At 39.4% G+C, this 19172-nt stretch overlaps 1 protein-coding gene across 6 annotated transcripts in view; it reads left to right on the top strand.

The window, feature by feature from the left end:
• Positions 1-845: 845 nt before the first annotated feature.
• LOC130184835 (transcription factor 20-like) overlaps positions 846-19172 on the top strand; it is a 19862-nt gene continuing 1535 nt past the window's right edge. Inside the window, exons 1-7 of one of the 6 annotated variants that reach the window (XR_008830056.1) lie at positions 847-1178; positions 2782-4775; positions 6574-6667; positions 7076-7125; positions 8242-8308; positions 8682-8789; positions 18812-18852. Coding sequence is in view for 3 of the 6 variants with exons in the window: in XM_056400886.1 (XP_056256861.1) it covers positions 2784-4775; positions 6574-6667; positions 7076-7125; positions 8242-8283 (2178 nt within the window). In the remaining 3 variants the exon portion in view is untranslated. Of the gene's footprint in view, positions 1219-2781; positions 4776-6573; positions 6668-7075; positions 7126-8241; positions 8309-8681; positions 11009-18811; positions 18853-19172 lie in introns of those variants that run through there. The other 5 variants (XR_008830058.1, XM_056400887.1, XM_056400886.1 and 2 more) reach the window with 5 other exon arrangements.

Raw genomic sequence — 19172 nt, 5'->3', positions numbered from 1 at the left:
CACACGTAATTCAAAAAGAGGCCACTGTAAATGTGCATTTAATTACATTTTATAAATAGACTTATTATGTATGAATACAACTGTACCACTCCACACACACTCGCCTGATGTGTGTGTGGAGTGGTACACCGCATGCTGAAAAACTCCCAGGTGGGGAGGCACTGCTTGGTGTAATTGTGTTTGTCAAACACAATGAAGCCTTGAAACAAACGTCGACAGCCCCCAGTGAAGAGTCTGTTTCAATGGTGTGGCCTGAAAATGAAGGCCTGGCACATTGTTATGTCAAAATGTGCAGGAACAGTTGATTGGTCTCTGCATTTTGTAAATACTCATCTATGTTGGTACCCAACATCATCGACATCTGGACTATCTTGCATCTTGCTTGTTGCAGTGTGACCAGACTCCAGATAAGTGGCAGAAAATGGATGCTGCTTCGATGGAAAAATACACACACACACACACACACACACACACACCACACACACACACACACACACACACACACACATATTTGTTCTTCTATCTTTGTGAAGACTCATTGACATAAGGCATTCCCCCTTACCCAACACTCACCTCAACCCTATCTAAACCTAATTCTAACCCTAACCCTAAAACCAAGTCTTAACCCTCACTTGAAGACGTGTCAGAAAGTGAGGACCGACTTCATCATCATCATCATTATTATTATTATTATTATTATTATTATTATTATCATTATTATTATTATTACCAATGGCTTATATTCTAGAATTAGAATCTCCATACCAGCAGAGAAGAAGAAGACGAGCTTTTACCTTGAAGGCACAAATTCCCTTCCGGTGCTATCCATGTTGTTTCAGTGTGACTTGACTCTGGAGGAAGAAGGTGTCCATGATGACAACTTTGAAATACCAACAGTAGCCAGGGGGGTTGTAATTACCTGCGTGCGTTAGCGAACATGTTTATCGCCGGTCGTCGCGTCGAGTGTCGTCTCCGTTTGGATCTAGCTTAGCCGGACTGGGGCTAGCTAACCAGCTAGCATGAACTCGGGCCGTCGCTGCTTTTGTTTACATCCAGTTCTGATGATGATGATGGGCCCGGAGAGGTGTGTTAGCTAACCCTGTTACCAGAGCTGTTTCAGGGGGAAAGTGACATCCTAAAGCCCGGGGGTCGACCATCCAGCAGCTGCCACCTAAGGGGTAAACTCACCAGCAGGTTTAACTTTTAAATACACTTACTGTAAGTTACATTTACAGAACAGCGTGTTATTATTTGTATTACCTTTTACATTACTCACGAACGGTTATCGGAACGGGCCTACCTGTTTGAAGAAGACCTAATCGATTAGTTGATTGACTGAAAATTAATCGTCAGGTATTATGATAATCAATTCATCTGAAGGTAATTTTTTCTGCCAAAATTGCCAGTTTGTTTGTGAGAATTAGCAGATTTTGTTTGCGTTAATTTAAAATAAATTATGTTCTTGTAGATTTTACATTGTGTTGCACACAAATAAAGGTATTTGAAGATGTATTAGAGGATTTTGATTTTGACAATAAATCAGCAAATGTTTGGCATTTCTGCTCGAAAAAATTATTAATTATATATATGGTTTTCTGTCAATCTGGCAGCTCTTAATCAAATCAATTAGGGTTTAAGTGTTAATATTATCATTTTTTTGTGAAAACATATGAATGCAGGCACATTTAGCAATTAAAAAATTCTGTCAAAGTCTTGAGATAAAACTTAATTTTTGGTGTTATGTGTGGTTTACATTTTCCTTCAATAACCACCGTATATATATTTCAGGGTTGCAACAATTAGTCCTTAAATTAACAAAGTTGATTAACAAGCAGATATTTCGGTTAATCTAATAATAATTTTTGTAATTTTTTTTAAGCAAAAATGCCAAAAATGTTTCCAGCTTTTCAGATATTTGATGCTTTTCTTTGTCATAAACTTGATATTTATGATGTTTGGACTTGAACATTTGAAGGGAATCGCAGAGCTCAGTTAGAAGTAATGATTGGAATAATTTAATATTGTGTATCTGTCAAACAAATACAATCCAATACTTGCATTGTGTTTATTTTTTCCTTTATATTACAGCTACACAACATACTGGTGCTACAGTAACATTTCATGAAAACACAGTAAAAGTAGTAAAACCATATGCCAAATAGGCGTATTTATGTTTTCCTATTGGGCTGCAACTAACTAATTATTTTCATCATTGATGAATCTGTCATTTATGTTCTTGATTTATCAACTAGTTGTTTGGTTTGTAAAATGTCATGTAAGTATTTCCTAAAGCCCAACGTGACGTCTTCTGGAGCCCAAAGCCATTCAGTTTACTGTCACAGAGGACCACAGAAACCAGAACATTTGATATTCACACATTCAATTCACATTTGAGAATCATAAACCAGGATATTTTGTATTTTTTGCTAAAAAAATGATTCCATTATCAAATTAGCTACCATATAAATTTTCTATGCATTGACTTCTTGACTAAGTTTTGTGGCTTTTCCCATTGAGTGAATGGAAATGTACCCCACTGCATGAAATAGAACAGTGGCAGATTTTCACATTTAAGAAGCTGAAATCAGAATATTTGTCTACTTTTGTTTGAGAAGCGACTAATAGATGATCAAAATCACTGCTGATAAATTTTCTTGAATGATTAATGGTTGCAACTATAGCAAAGATTATGTTTCAGCTGTAGCTTCTCCTTTTATGCCTTTTGAGGGACGGTTTAGAAACGGCATGAAATGAAATAAATATAATATTTCTGTTTTGCAGTGATGGAGGTGTCCTCACAGGATCCATCCCTCATGGCTATGGACCTGTCAAAGAGCTACAATCCCCTGACCCGCAGCCACACCGAAGCCATGGACCTGGCAAAGAAGCCGGAGTGGTACCACCGACGCCCGCCGAGCTGCAGCACAGACATCGCCTCCTCGTACAGATCCAGAGCCTCGTCATCCTACAACTCTCTCTCCACGCAGCCAGGAGCACTTGTCCACTGCAGAGACATGGAGCAGGGCCCTGAGACTTTAGGTAACTACATGAATTCAACACTAGCTCCGGGGCTGGATCTGTACCACGACGGAGTTCACAGCAACCTGTGGCATCCGGGTTTCTACGGGCCCGACCAAAGTGGCGGGCCGGTTCCTGAAAGCAGCGGCGGAGAGGAGAGCGACAGCGGTTCTGATGTTATTTTCCTTGTTTCCTCAGCGAAGGAACCGCTCATATGCAGTTCTTTCATCCAAGACAGCGTGAGGCACATCGTGGAGCCTCTGTCCCCGGCTGTGTCCTCGCTGGATGAGGGGAGAAGTTGCTATCACCTACCTCAGCCGCTGAGCTCGCCCAGCCCTGACAGCTCGTACTCAGACGACTCCTCAGACAGCTCAGTGGACATTCCCGTTCATCACACCAGGCCTGTAGTCCTCCTGTCAGACCTCAGTGCTGTTTACGGCAACCCGGCTGAATCTCCCGTCGACATTTCCAGCGATGACAGCGACGTTATCGAAGTTTCAGTCACTAATGAAAAGAAGAAAAGCCACACCTGTCCTTACAAGAAGAATGTTCCTTGTAAGAAGAGTCTGTTGAGAGAAACTCCCCCTCAGAGTGAGGCGGAAAAGGATCCACCTAAAGAAGTGCGACGTAGTCCCAGAATCAGAAAACCTGTCTCTGAAATGCCTCAGTTTACCTGCAGTGTGTCTCGCCACAGTTTGAGGAGACAGGTCAAAAATGATGCGGTGGGTATCTATAATGAAAGTTGTGATTCTGATGACATGATGGAGTACGCGGTGAGGTTGTCCAGCCCAGAGGCAGACGAGCCGGTCTCACAGCCGAATGTGTCCGAGAGAGTGAGCAGTATTTCGGAGGAGTCTGATGTGGACGATCGGACAGAGAAGAAATCAGTGCAGAGTGAGCAGCAGCCTCATAACAGAGCTTCTTACGCAAAGAACATCAAACGAAAGAAGCCCCTCACCATTCAAAAAACGAAAAAGTTAAGACGAACCAAACAAAAACAAACACACAGAATCCCCCCACAGCAGCACCAAAAGGCCTCATCGTGCAGGAGTGTATCAGTAAACAAAAAAACGGTCACCAGAAGGAAGAGTAAAAAGCGAACTCAGACGGGACCTTCTGCTCTGTTTTCTCCCAGAGAGCCAGAAATCAAGCTTAAATATGCAAAGATCAAAGGGGATAAAAAAGACAAGAAGTCTGACAGTTTTTGTCCCTTTGTTCACGTGGAGCAGAGGATTTGCACCGTTGTCAATTATAAAGAAGAGGAGGTGACAGTGCGGAGCAGCAGAGGAGGACAGCAGCAACCAGCTGCCAGGTCTCTGTCTGGATTTGTTCCCAGTACGTCCTGTTTCCAGCTGGGTCGGCTCAGCTCGGAGAGCAGGTGTCAGGCTATGCTGCTGTGCTGCCTGTGCGGTCAGACGGCCAACATCACAGGCCTCGGGGACCTTCATGGCCCTTACTACCCTGGCAGCCCGTCTGTGGACTGCCAGAGCTGCAAGACTGAGCAGAAAGAGGAAGAGAACTTACACGGACTCGCTAATAGCCATTCCGTGAATTCCTCAGATGGTGGTTGTGATGGTCGTGACTGCTTCGCTGTCAAAAGTTTGCAAGACGGAGACAGCAACTCTCTCCCAAAGGTGCCTCTTCATCTGGATGAGTGCTGGATCCACGAGGACTGCGGCATCTGGTCCACCGGTGTCTTCCTAGTCAGAGGGAAGCTGTACGGGTTGGAGGAGGCGGCTCGGCTCGCACAGGAAACAGTGAGTGACACAAACCAGTGACTTTTTTGGGGCTTTTGTGATTGATTAATCGACAGATTATCTTTGCCAATAATTGTTATGTCACTAAAATGGTAAAAGGTGACGTCTTCAAATGTTTTGTTATGTCCAACCAACTGTTCGAAAACTAAAACATATTCAGATTTCTGCTTTCAAAAAAGACTAAAGCGATTAGTTGATTATCAAAAAAGTTTTCTGTCAATCAAGTCATTGATCAATCGGCTAATTATTCCAGCTCTAGTCTTTTTATTCAGAATTAGGACCTGGTGATTTTTAAATGTTACTGTTTTTTGTTACTTTTTGTGAAGTCATAATAATTACAGGGACATTTGGTGTTTTGTTGATATCAAAGTAGATTCTGAGTAAAACATTATTATTTTTTACGTTCTCATGAAATCAAACTCAATGTTGGTGTTATTTATGGTTGGCAATAACCATTCAGTTGTTGCAGTGTTTAATTGATTCATTAATTGGTTCATAATTTATTAGTTGATTGACAGAAAATTAATCAGCAACTGTTTTGGTAATCGTATAACATTTAATGAATGAATTGAGAAAATAATCTGCAGATTAATTGGTAGTGAAAGTAATCTTTAGTTGTTCTACTGTATTCACAGTCAGTAATTATCTGTCTGCTTATGTAAAAGAGAGCAGCCTCACTGAGCGCTGTATCAGAGCTGTGTTAAGTTACTGATAATGACCCAACAGCTGCTGCTTCACATTAAAAACCTTTAACTTTTCGAAAATGCATCCATGAGTCAAGCAGGACAGAAGTGCAATTTAAAAAGCAGCTATAATCAGTATATTTATAATAACAGTATATCGATGAACAATGTGAAAGCAGTTGTTGGAGTGATGAACCTACAGAGAATTTATCACCTGAATAAGAAAACTCTTAGTGATAGTGTGATATTAGTAAGACTAATGTTTGCTGTAATCATTCCCCCTGTCTAAACTGGCCATGAAAAGACCCCTGCCAGTGCTCTTTAGTGATGGAGGAAAGTTCAACCAAAGGTAATAAGAGGCTTCAGTGGATTAGAGCTGCAACTAGCAATTATTTTCACTACTGACTAATCGGGAAGTTATTTATTTATTTGTTTGTTTGTTTGTTTGTTTGTTTGTTAAGTCTATAAATTGTTGACAACCACAATTTCTCAGATCATCTTCAGACGTCTTGTTTTCAGTACAAAACCCAAAAATGACTGTTAAAGTTCATCTGTTTTAACTTTAGAAGATACTGTCATGATTTGACTCTTTATTTTTACACAAGATGATCCCTGATCACATGAGGAGGAGATCTTTTCCCAGCCACAGACTTTAACAAATGTGAACCAATCCTCCAAACTAATTATTATTTTCATCAGTGATTCATCTTATTATCTTTATTCTTATTCAATTAATTGAGTAATTGTTTGGTTTATCAATCATCAGAAAAATATTTTTGCTTTTTTTTGCTTAGTAGAATAAAACATTTGATTATCAATATACACTCACTTTCCAATTTATTACGTACATCAAACTAAAGCTAGTGCCGTCCAACACATCCTCCAGAGTGATCATACAGCTGAATCAGCACCTCTGAACTTTATAACCTTCATGACGGAGGATTTATTGATGGACTGTTGTATTAGGTTTTATCCCTGTGTTGCTAATAAACTGGCAACTGAGTGTATATCAAGATGAAAAATACTTTCACAGACCCAGCACTGTTAAAAATAAAACCATAAAGAAGAGATGCCATGTTTGTCTCTTTTCTCACTTGTGTGTTTCTCTTCCTCAGGCGTGTTCAGCATGCCAACAAACAGGTGCAATAATGGGCTGTTTCCAGAAGGGCTGTCCCAGAAACTACCACTACAGATGTGCCATCCAGTCAGGTACTGTCGGATGTGTGTCATGGTTAATATAGGGATGAAATGGAAACTGTTGTTACCTTACTCACAGTATTTGCCCCTCGTGTAAATAAATAGAGACGTTCTTCTGTTGTCATGATTCTTTAATGTCTTGGCTCTGTGCTCCTAAAACCTTTGCCTGTCTGTGTCAACTCTGACTGTAAAAGTGTTAAAAGTGACAGATCTTTCAGGGGTGAGAGCTTGAGTCACTTGTGCTTTTTCTTATGTGTGTGGGAAGGCTGTCATTCTCGCTCAGCCTGAAATGACGAATCTTTGAGATTATTTTTTTGTGTATGTGTTTTCATGTTAATTGAAGGCTGTCATTCTCACTCAGCATGAAACGATGAACCTAAAGTCTTTGAAGCTCATTCAGTGTGTGTGTGTTTTTTTTAGGCTGCGTCCTCAATGAAGAGAACTTCTCAATGAGATGTACAGAGCACAAGGTAAACAGAAAAGATCAGAGAGTTTGATCCTGCCATTGAAAAGTCTGTTCGTCGGTTTAAAAGACTTTAATCAAAGTGAGAGGAGCTGCGTGGCCTCTGGGGGTCGCTAGTGTAGCTTTTAGGCTGTTGTACTTTTCCTCATTCTCCATCCTACACAAACTAACTGTGTGAGGGATGGAGATGATGGGCCCCATGGAAACAAACAGATGACAGTGAGAGGAGCAGCAGCACATTTAAAACATAAATGATGATAAATTTTGTTTTTAACACAGAAGTGTCAAATGAGAAAAGGACAAAGGAAACAATATAGTCTAAACTATGTGAATTTCCAATCCACTTTGGTCTGAGGTTGATTTTCTGTGTGTGTGTGTGTGTGTGTGTGTGTGTGTGTGTGTGTGTGTGTGTGTGTGTGTGTGTGTGTTCTCAGGCTAAATTAATGTCTGTAAATCTGAATAATACACTGACCTAAGATAAAACCCAGTAACTCAGAATCAGGTTTATTGCCAAGTAATTTTTCATATACAACAATTTGGTGTTTTGATGCATAACAATAAACGTAGTAAGAAGAAAAATATAAAGAAAGGTAAAACAAAGCAAGTACTGCAGGTCAGATATGAATTAAAAAAAAAAAAATCAAATATTTACAATAAAAATGTGTAAATATATTAAAAAAAATATGAATATAATACAAATAAATATGTGCAATGTGAGACCTCAATCTGACCTCTTGACCTGTGTTTTATAAAAGATTACAGTATATGATGCCATAGAAATGTGTAATTTGTGTAAAAACAGCCTTTTAAATTTGCACTAACTACAAACCTACAGAAGCTCACTGAAAAACTTATCTCGTAAAGTTGCATTTGAAAAGCCGGATCGTATCTCATGTGAAGAGTTTACTACATGTGGTCTGGACCGCTGACAGTACAAAATGTAATAACACTTTAAGTTTAGTTTAATATTGAACAGAAGACCAGTTTACTTAATTCTGCATTTATCTGAAAAACGTCAAAGCAAACCCACTTTGAAAAAAATATTTTGGTGACTTTCTTTATTGTGTATTATTGATTACTGATTGTTTATTATCGATTACTGATGTGTGTTTGCGTCCAACAGAACAAACCATTCACAAGTGTAACCAGACAACACAAGAGATGATGCAGAGGACGTGGGGGCACTGGAGGTGTGTATTTGTCTTGACGACAGGTGATTGTCAATCAATCAGTCGATTAATCGATTAGGAAAATATTCCTCAGCAGCTATTTTGATAATTGATTAATTGTTTCATTTTCAAGTATATAATGTATAAAATAAATACTTGAATTCATGGTGGGGCCACACTGGTTTTGAACTTCTGCTCTAGGATATTTTGATGCACATTTTCACTCTTTTCTGAGTCTCTATAGACCAAAATAAATGATTGATTGAGAAAATAATGAGTAGATTAATTGACTGTAAAAAGTTGCAGCTCTAATTGTTTGTAATTAGAGCACTTCTGAAGGATAAGAATAAAATCAGTTTATGTTCATGTTTTATGTCATTTGTGTTTGTCCCAGAACGATCCACAGATCTCCTCAGGGTGCGACGTGAGCTGCCTGACTTCACCTCTGCTGTTTTATAACACTAATTAATGTGTGTGCTCGAGCAGAAGGACAAACCTTCTGGTAAGATTTCACTCGTCATGACAGACAGTTAAACCAGGGGCCACTGTAGGACTTTTATAAGACGTGTCTTTGTTTTGTTCTATTTCTGTTCTTTTGTAGGGTTGCCTTTAACACAGGCAGTTACACCAATTGGACTGAGCCAAGATGGGGTGTGTGTGTGTGTGTGTGTGTGTGTGTGTGTGTGTGTGTGTGTGTGGTGTGTGTGTGTGTGTGTGTGCGTGTGTGCGTGTGCGTGTGCGTGTGTGTGTGGAACTTTGTATTTATTCCTCCTCTTGAAGATCCACACTTGGACTAGCCGCGTCACAAATACAGTTCATTATTTGAACATAAATAAATATATTAGAGTTTAAATTAGCTTTATTAATATGTTGTATAGAGTAAAATATCTTTATATAAGGCCACTTTTCTTTCTACTGTTTTTCTACTACTTTTCTATTACTGTTTCTGTTGTGCTTCAGTCATAACATAATTTATTTTCATCAAGATGCATGCACAGTTGATGTTTGCTATGATGCACTTTATCCTATAATTTTCAGCCGTTTATGTCTGTTTGTAGACTTTGTCCTTCCTTTTCTAATACAATTATTTAAATTTAATATAAAGCTGCACTAAGCAAGATTTATATATAAAAAATATTGAATTTCTGTCTAAATCACAAAGTAGGGCCCGCAGAAGAAGATTTCCCATCCACACTAAGTGAGACCACAAACTGTACATTCACCATATTCCAGTGAAATTGTTTCTGGTGTCAGGTTTAGATGCTTCTCTGCTAACAGGATGTGGAAATTTAAAACTGACAAACAGCAACAACACAGCAAAAGATGCAAGTATCAGTGTTCTGTGTTTTGTGGCAGCGCTGGTATATTTTTCTCTTATGTCATGTTAGAGGGATTTCAGAAAATGTTCTGTTAAAAGGTCACTTCAACCAAATCACAAAAATCACTCACCCCAAGTCTAATTCAGATAGTTTTAGCTTTTAGAGCTGAGGAAAAAAATGACTTAAATGAATATTTGTTTCAGTAATTTTTCTAGCAAGAATGCTCAACAAAAATACTGATTCCAGCTTGTCAAATGTGAGGATTTGCTTCTTTTCCCTCTTTTTTTTGTTTTGTTCTGTTGGTCGGACAAAACAAACGAGATGAATATGTCGCTTTTGGGCTCTGGAGAATTTTAATAGGCTTTTTCGCCATTTTACAGACAAAACTAAAAATTGCAGTAAAAATAATCCACATCTTAATCGATAATTGAAACAATTCTTAGTGTCAGACTTGTTGGTTTTATTTGCAGAGATTTTGAGATCTTCTTCTCCCCTCCAGCCACAATTTAAAAACTTTTTTCTCAGGTTTCAGTTTTTTTGACAGATAAACAGAAAGCACAATGTTGCTATGGTTTCAGTGACTTATGCTGCAGGCTACGACTCGAGCCCCATTGTTTTAGCTTGTATTTGGTCACATTTCTTTTAGCAAATTAGCATCATTAAAAATATGATGAATCAGCTATTAGCAGTTCCTGTTTGCAATGTACCCATTGATGTGCAGGAAACTGTCACTGAATTACTTTGATAACAAAGAAAATGTAAAAATGTTCTGATTCTCAGGCAAGTTCTGCAGTTATAACGAGTGACTTTTTTCTAAGACGCTCTTTTCACCTTCTATATGCAATTGACTTCGGAGACAATGAAATCCTCGGGAAGCATAAGTCAAGCGGGATCAAAAAATATGTGTATTATATCTATGTGTTCAGATTTTACTGGGTTTTACTCCCAGGAAAACTGTTTTAATTGCCTGAAAATTCTCAACAAGTCTGTGGGTGATCCTCAGCAAATCAAACTAAGAATAATTACATAACTTGATGAAGTGCAACTGGAGCTGAAGTTGGAAAATATGTTTTTGTGATTTGCATGAATTGGCCCTTTTAATATATTTGTTACCTCTCGTTGCCATGTGGAGCTGAAGTCACCTAGCGTAGCTTTAATTATCCATTTTTGTATGATGTCTTGTATTTCAGTTTTCATGAATCATTACTGGACTGACATGACAGATGAGAAACAGGCATTCATTGTTTAAAAAGAAAGATTTTAAGTAAATTGTCAGAGTTTGGTTTCATGTCTGCACTTACTATTATTTGAGGAAATAAAAAGATAATTGTTATTTAATAAAGGTCAATAAAACTGAACTGTCTTTTCTTGAAAAAGAGATTTAGAAATGACAGGAAACATTTCCATTGAACATTTATCAGTGTTTGCTTTGCAAAGCCCTCAAAAAGATTTACAATTGTTATTTGTGCAGAAATTTTTATCCACAGTCGCTACTGCTCCTACACAGGAACAAAATGTTTTTCGCTGGAAGGAAGGTAGTGTGTCTGTGTGTATGTTTGCCGTTTTGGCAAATCACCAAATATCTGAAGGCATTTATTCTCAAACTTGAAATCTTTCTGTTCCTGAACTCGTGGGAATATCTGATAAGTTTATCTGGTAATAATATTTGTTTCCAGTGGATTTTTTTTTCAAGAGACATCTTTAAACTTATATTTGAATCAAACTAAATCTGACAACTTGTGCTGTTTTTCTTTTCTTTTCAAGGTTTTAAGATGTTACACTGACGGAAATTTCTCCTCAGTCTGTTTTTGGTGATAGATGAGCAGGTTTGTGAGCTTATGATTGTGATATTAGAAAATATGTTGTAAGACATAAAATACTGGGAGCTGTGTTTTTCTGCTACGTGCATCTGCCTGTCTCTTATTAGCTTTAAATATGGATATATTGTATATTTTCTATTTTAGTGTAACCAAACCTGTTTAAGTATAAAAATATGTGATATGAATAATTGTAATAGATTATGAGGAATTATGGTTTGCATGAAAAAATCAGGGATATAATACAATTTATTAGAGCTCTGATGATGTCAAACCAACAACTGATTATATGAGTAATCCAATTGATCAGTGACATCTGTGAGCTATTTTTGGTTTAACTGACTTTTAATTAAGCCATTTCTTCCTCTGGTGGTTTTAATGGCAGATGTTTGGAGAGTTAGCTAGAGCAGATGTTTGAACCAACTCCGGTTAGTGGATAGAAATACGCATTTATTCACATTTTGGACCAAATTTTTTATTTATTTATTTTCATTGTATTTAGTGTTTTTGATATTCAGTGACAGTTTCCACTACATCTGAAGTGCAACTTTTAATCCGGGCGACTTCTTGCTGTAATTCTTGGTGTTCGTCTAATGGTTTGGTGTTTTTGAGACCAGGGTCTGACTTGAGCATTGCTCTTGTTTGCTCTTGTTACCAATCTTGAAGACAGTCATTCACATCAAATATTTCTCCATTATCAAATATATTAACTGACAATGCAGAGGACGAGGACATGCGGTGTAACTGTCATTCGCTGTAGTACTCGGCTACACCAGTAGAACCTGCCTTTTACTGTTTAATAAAGGCCTCACAAATTTTAAAATGCACTACTTCGCCGTTCGAGGAAGATATAAGTCACTGTGGTTTTCTTTGCTCACGGTGGCGGTTGTGCTGATGCAGTAAAAAGTTATGGAAATTCCATGTTGTTGTTGAAGGCTGCAGCCTGTTTAATGAAGGAAAAGGGTTTAATAGTTTGGATTTTGTTGGGCCAATCATTGAATAGCAAGTTTTGAGTTAATCAAACCAGTAAGGTTATGATCCAGACAAATAAATAATGAGCTGAAACTCACTTTGAAGCTCCGTTCACATTGTCACATTGATAGTCATGTAATGTTGTTATCATAAAAATGATTATAGCAGCTTTAAGTAGAATATGACACAACCAACTGGCTCATTTTGCTCAGAAGGATCAGAGGATGTGTTGCCTGCCGATGAGTGTGCACGCCTCACCTAACCAGTGGCCTGTTGCTGGGACTGGTACGGTAAAAAGCCAAATTTATCCTGTTTTTTTATTTTCAAAGAAACCAAACAGCTGAACCTGTGGGCAGCGTGTTGCTGCATCACTAATGCACAGCACTTAATATCTGAGTATTTTCACACTGAGCGCTGCTTTTGAGTCACAGCCTCACTTTGATGGAGACGGTCTCTGTTCCAACACGTCGTAGTGATAAAGTCTATCTCTGGAAACATTTTACAGCTCCACCGCACCATTACCAGACTGACACGCTGACCTGTGGTGGTGTGAGGAATGTGTTTCTCACCTCTCTGTACCACCTTGTTGAACTCAGAATAGACTCGCAGCTCTCACCTGCTGAAATAACCTGGCAGCCAGAGATGTTGTGAGCGTATTGATACTGCTACCCTCTTCTTCAATGCAGTGTTCATGCAGGAGAGGCAGCTGCAGCTAAGTTAGATTCTTAAATAAAAGATTGAGATAAGTATTTAATTAAAAGGAGCAACAGTTTATATATATTGAAGGTAATGGAATCAACATTTTTCTGATAGTCCGTGTCGAGGAATCATGTTGATCATAAAATTGATGAAAACCGGGATCAGGCGTTCACTTGATATTCTTGTGATTTGCTGAGTCATCTCAGAGGAGGCTACAGCCATGTTAGACAGAGCAGTGCTTTGGGCTAATGCTAGCATGCTCCCACACAATGGTCAAGTCAAGTCATGTATGTGGCCGCAGGTATTTTTCTATACATTGTTGTATATTAATTTCTATGGCACAGGGCTGCTCTAATGAGTAAGACTCAACATGTTGGTTTAGTTGGTAGCCATGTTCGGAGCATGGCTGTACGGATGGCGGTCGGTCCACCACTGTGGCCCAGACTGACATACAGTACATCCGGAAAGTATTCACACCCCTTCGCTTTCCCCACATTTTGTTATGTTACAGCCTTATTCCAAAATGGATTAAATTCCTTTTTTTCCTCCTGAATCTACACACAATACCCCATAATGACAAAGTGAAAAAGGTTTTTTTTAGAAATTCTTGCAAATTTATTAAAAATAAAACACTGAAAAATTGCATGTACATAAGTATTCACACCCTTTGCTATGACACTCAAAAGTGAGCTCAGGTGCTTCCTGTTTCCACTGATCATCCTTGAGATGTTTCTACAACTTGATTGGAGTCTACCTGTAGTAAATTCAATTGATTGGACATGATCTGGAAAGGCAAACACCTGTCTATATAAGGTCCCACTGTTGACAGTGTATGTCAGAGCAGAAACCAAGCCATGAAGTCAAAGGAATTGTCTTTAGACCTTAGAGACGGGATTGTATACAGGCACAGATCTGGGGAAGGGTACAAAAACATTTCTGCAGCATTGATGGTCCTGAAGAGCACAGTGGTCTCCATCATTCGTAAATGAAAGAAGTTTGGAACCACCAGGACTCTTCCTATAGCTGGCTGCCCAGCCAAACTGAGCAATCGGGGGAGAAGGGCCTCGGTCAGGGAGGTGACCAAGAAGCCAATTGTCACTCTGACAGAGCTCCAGCGTTCCTCTGTGGAGATGGCAGAAACTTCCAGAAGGACAACCGTCTCTGCAGCACTCCACCAATCAAGCCTTTATGGTAGAGTGGCCAGGCGGAAGCCTCTACTCAGTAAAAGGCACATGACAGCCCGCTTGGAGTTTACCAGAAGGCACCTAAAGGACTCTCAGACCATGAGAAACAAGATTCTCTGGTCTGATGAAACCAAGATTGAACTCTTTGGCCTGAATGCCAAGCATCACGTGTGGAGGAAACCAGGCATCCCTACAGTGAAGCATGGTGGTGGCAGCATCATGCTGTGGGGATGTTTTTCAGCAGCAGGAACTGGGAGACAAGTCCGGATCGAGGGAAAGATGAACGGATCAAAGTACAGAGAGATCCTTGATGAAAACCTGCTCCAGAGCGCTCAGGACCTCAGACTGGGGTGAAGGTTTACCTTCCAACAGGACAACGACCCTAAGCTCACAGCCAAGACAACGAAGGAGTGGCTGCGAAACAAGTCCTTGAGTGGCCCAGCCAGAGCCCAGACTTGAACCCGATTGAACATCTCTGCAAAGACCTGAAAATAGCTGTGAAGCGACACTCCCCATCTAACCTGACAGGGCGTGAGAGGATCTGCAGAGAAGAATGGGAGAAATACTCCAAATACAAGGTGTGCCAAGCTTGTAGCTTCATACCCAAGAAGATTTGAGGCTGTAATTGCTGCCTCATCAAAGTACTGAGTAAAGGGTGTGAATACTTACGTACATGCGATATTTCAGTTCTTTATTTTTAATAAATTTGTAAGAATTTCTAAAAAAAAAAACCTTTTTCACTTTGTCATTATGGGGTATTGTGTGTAGATTGATGAGAAAAAAAAGCAATTTAATCCATTTTGGAATAAGGCTGTGACATAACAAAATGTGGGGAAAGTGAAGGGGTGTGAATACTTTCCGGATGCACTGTATGATGTCCAGTATTTGGCATGCTAAATTAAGTCAAATCAATTTATTTATCCATTAAAAAACAACCAACCTTCACTGAAGTGCTGTACAGAGAGATTAAGTTATGGGATTGTTTGATGATTACAATCAAATAAAAACACAGACATAATTAAGAGGATATAAGTAAATTAATAAAAGCATTGGATGTCTGGATAAAAAGCATAAACACAACAGCACAACAACAGAGAGCAGTGATTGATCAGCAGCTCTGCGGTGGAACAAACTACGATGGTGCCTCAGTCCAACAAGCTGCTAGCTCGGCTGTCGACTCTCTGTTCTGTTGATACACTCAATGACATTTTATTTTTGTAGCTGAAATGGACACATGCTGCTTTAACGCCATTCCAGCCTGTAGCTGCACCTGAAGCCTTCTCCAGTTCACTGTGTTCTCCTCTTTTATAGCTCTTTTCCCTTTTTATTATTCTTCCCTCGCCATTTTACTTATCTTCTTTCTGCTCAGTTCTTTACCTCCCCCAACCCTCGCTCAGGCTGCAGGCTTATCTCTGTGTTTAGGACTGACAGGCTCTTCCGATCACAATCCTCCTCACTATCTCTGTAGCACAGCTCTGCTGCTTCTGCAGGAGGTTCAGGGCAAAACGCTGCTGCTGCTGCTGAAACTGACACGAGGTCAAACATGCAAAAAAACTTGCAGTTTTCCTCTCTGAGCTGTGTCTTGTTGCGTCATATTGAAAAACATCAGCAAGAACATACACTGCAGAAAGAACCGTCAGCGAGCGGGGAACATTTAGTACATGCTGTAGATCAAATTGTGTAAGATGTTTGTAAGCTTGTGTGGATCATCATGATTTAGTGGCTCATGTTGTGTCGGTATAAATCATCTAAGCACAAAATCAGATCGCAGTCTGTCTGTTGAAGCTCAAAGTGCTGCAAGTTAGATATTTTAAAACCCAAATACTCTCCTCTGAGCCACTGTTTCTCTAGGGAACATGCATGTTTTGTTCTTTTCCATCTTTACATTCTTCAGCCGGCCTCGGATGCTCTCACTAACATGTCCACAAGGGACTTAACTTAAAAAAGGATTCTATTCTTGTGTGATTGCATGTTTGGTGAAAGCTGTAGCTGTGAAACCAGGATACAAATATCAGTTTTGTAAACTTGTTTAAAGTGACTCTATGTATGAAAAAAAAGTTAAATTCATACGTAAATTAAACAAACTCAAGTCAGTTCATTACACTCAGGGATTTATTTATTTTGATACTGTCTTGGTGTGGTGCAAGAAGCTTGTGGCTAATGTTAGCAAACTTCTGTACTTCTGTTATTGTAAAGCTACATTTTAGGATTTCTATTTCACTTTGATTGACTTGTGGTCAAAGTGGCTGCTGCTGAGGCTGATGGGAATGTTTTAGTTTTGCAGGCGGGGGGCATAACGTAAATGTACCACATTTCATGGTAATCCATCCAGTTATTACCAAAAATCCACAAATGTCAACCTCATGGTGGCGCTGGAAGAAAAGACGTCCCCTTGGGAACCACAAATGTCTGTATCAAATTTAATGGAAATCCATCGAATAATTGTTTAGATATCTCAGTCTGGACCAAAATGGTGGACTTGACCGACCGACTAATTTTGCTGCTAGCGTGGCTAACGCATGATCCATGTGATGACGTGCTTTTCAGCTCTGACTTCAAAAGGTATTCACACACCTGAATGTGTTTTACTAAAAGCAAAGCAAAACGAGAGGTCAGCTAGTGTGTCCTCGTGTCTTATATCTTACACAGCACGTAGTGCTTTGATAAAAGTCTTCTAAGTACCAAACTCTCCCCTCTCCCTCTCTGCTGGTGGTGAATGTGTAAACATGGTGGTGGGAGAGACACTGAGATCAGTCAGTGCAGCGCTCAGCTGTAATTGCTATGCTGAACATGCAGGGTTACTTGATGATTTTCTCTCCAGCTCAGCTGCACTTGGCTGTTTTTTTCTTCTTGGTTCCTCTTTATCCAGGCGGACTGAGCTTCTTTTTTTTTTATGTCGGACTGACATTGTGAAGATTAATTTCGCCCTTCTCTTTCTTATCAGTCTGTAAAAACGCTTTGTAATGCACACATCTGCAGTCAATTTAAATTTTTGGTTCTGCTGCATAAAAAGAAGGTTTTTGCACATCTTCTCTTGATGTATGGATTTTTTTTTTCAATGCAACATTAAATCAGATTCAGTCCTACCTGGGTGGGAGTGTGTTACATGGGAGTTATGTAATTCAGCTTCCAGCAAGGTTTTGGAGGCAGACGCTGCTTGTTATAGCCAGAAACATGCCTCTGTGGTTTTCCAGCCTTGTGGGGCATTGTGAGTTTATTGGGACATAATCATGTGACCAACATGCAGCTTGAAATGCATGAAAATGCATGAAATGGTTTGGATTTTCATCTGTTTTTATTGTGTTTGATAAAAACCGCTCTTCATCTTGATACGAGTTGATCTCTTGACTTTAAATCTGAAGCTTGATCAAATGAAATGAGAAGCTGGCATCGAGTTATTTCACAGATCAGAGTCCAGCCCCATTTCTGATTATTTCCTTTTTTCATTGTTGATGAACTGAGGGAAAGGTTTGAGGAGGGTGACGTCCCGGTGGAATAAATACACACAACATTATTTCCTGCAGTGTTTCATCTGCTGTCGGAGACTCTAAAACAGCACAGTCCACACAGCACGTTAAATAAAACACGAGGAGAGATTTCCATCTGTCTGTAGGAACACATTACATGATGCTAACATTATTTTCCACAATGAGAGACAGTTTTTTTCCCATTCTGAAAAGAGTAGTACAACGTTTTGGAAATTGCACTTATTCACTTTCTTTACTGAGGCTTAGATGCAGTTTTGCCAGGTGCACAGTAATTATCATATTTGTACTATAATTTAGCTCTTCACATCTCACTAGACTCCAACGTCACAACCTTTCAGAAGCTCCTTCGTCAAGTCAGTTTGGTTTGGTTTTTAGTGCTTAGATATTTACCTGTAACCCATTACTTGCTTACACACTAGGATACACGGTGTGTCCTATAGCCTGCACAGTGTGAGCCCTTTGCAGTCAATTCGTTAGTCCACAGATTGGCGGGCTGGAATATGACACAAAATGACCACAAACCATGCAGTTTTGTTGTTTGCGACTGTTTTGTGGTTGTTTTGTATCTCTGGGATTTCTCTGTGCCTTTTTGAGGACATTTTGCATCTTTGTGGTCGTTTTCAATCTCTTTGCAGTCATTTTGTGTGTCTTCTGACGACCGTTTGCGTCTCTTGGTGGACATTTTGCATCTGTTGTCCTTTTGCATAGTATTTGTTTTGCGTCTCTTTGTGGACATTTTGCATCTCTGGCAGTGTGTGGTTTTTGCATCATTGCATCTCTTTAGCTGTTTTGCATCTCTAGCCATTTTACGTCTGTTTAATCTCTTTGTGCTTGTTTTGTGTTTCTTTGTGGCCATTTTGCATCTCTTGTGGTAACTTTGCTTCTCTGTGATCGTTGTGCATCTCTTTGTAGTTGTTTGGTGTCTGTTTTAAAAATGTTTTCATCTCTTTGTACTAAAGCACAAAGGGACTCTACACGTGGTCGTGGTAGTGTTGCATCATTTGGCATGTGGTTGTTTTGTGTCGCTCTTTGTGATATTTTGCAGGTGAACATCAGGGGCCCCCTGACCACCTGGGCCTGTGCCTGGTAAGCCTGTTCAGTAATCCTTTCATGGCACAGATGTTTAAGCGTCCTTTGCTGCAATTCATAGACCACATTTTTCATATTTTGAATTTACCGTAGTTTCTCTTGAAATATGATAAAACTTTATATTATTAGATTGACTTTGTTTTCAGCATCTCACATTGCTGGTTACATGACATTGATACCACTCTCAGATCTACACATTATGCTACAGCTAGCAGCCCGTTAGCTTAACATTAGCTTATCAGAGAGAATTATGTTGTTATTATGTAAGCTAGTGTTTCCCTATTTTCAGACTTTCTGCTAAGCTAAGCTTATGTAAG

The sequence above is a fragment of the Seriola aureovittata genome, chromosome 17, assembly GCF_021018895.1.
Source record: "Seriola aureovittata isolate HTS-2021-v1 ecotype China chromosome 17, ASM2101889v1, whole genome shotgun sequence".
NCBI lineage: Eukaryota > Metazoa > Chordata > Actinopteri > Carangiformes > Carangidae > Seriola > Seriola aureovittata.
The sequence above is the reverse complement of the archived record's forward strand: the minus strand, read 5'-3'. Positions and strand labels throughout refer to the sequence as shown.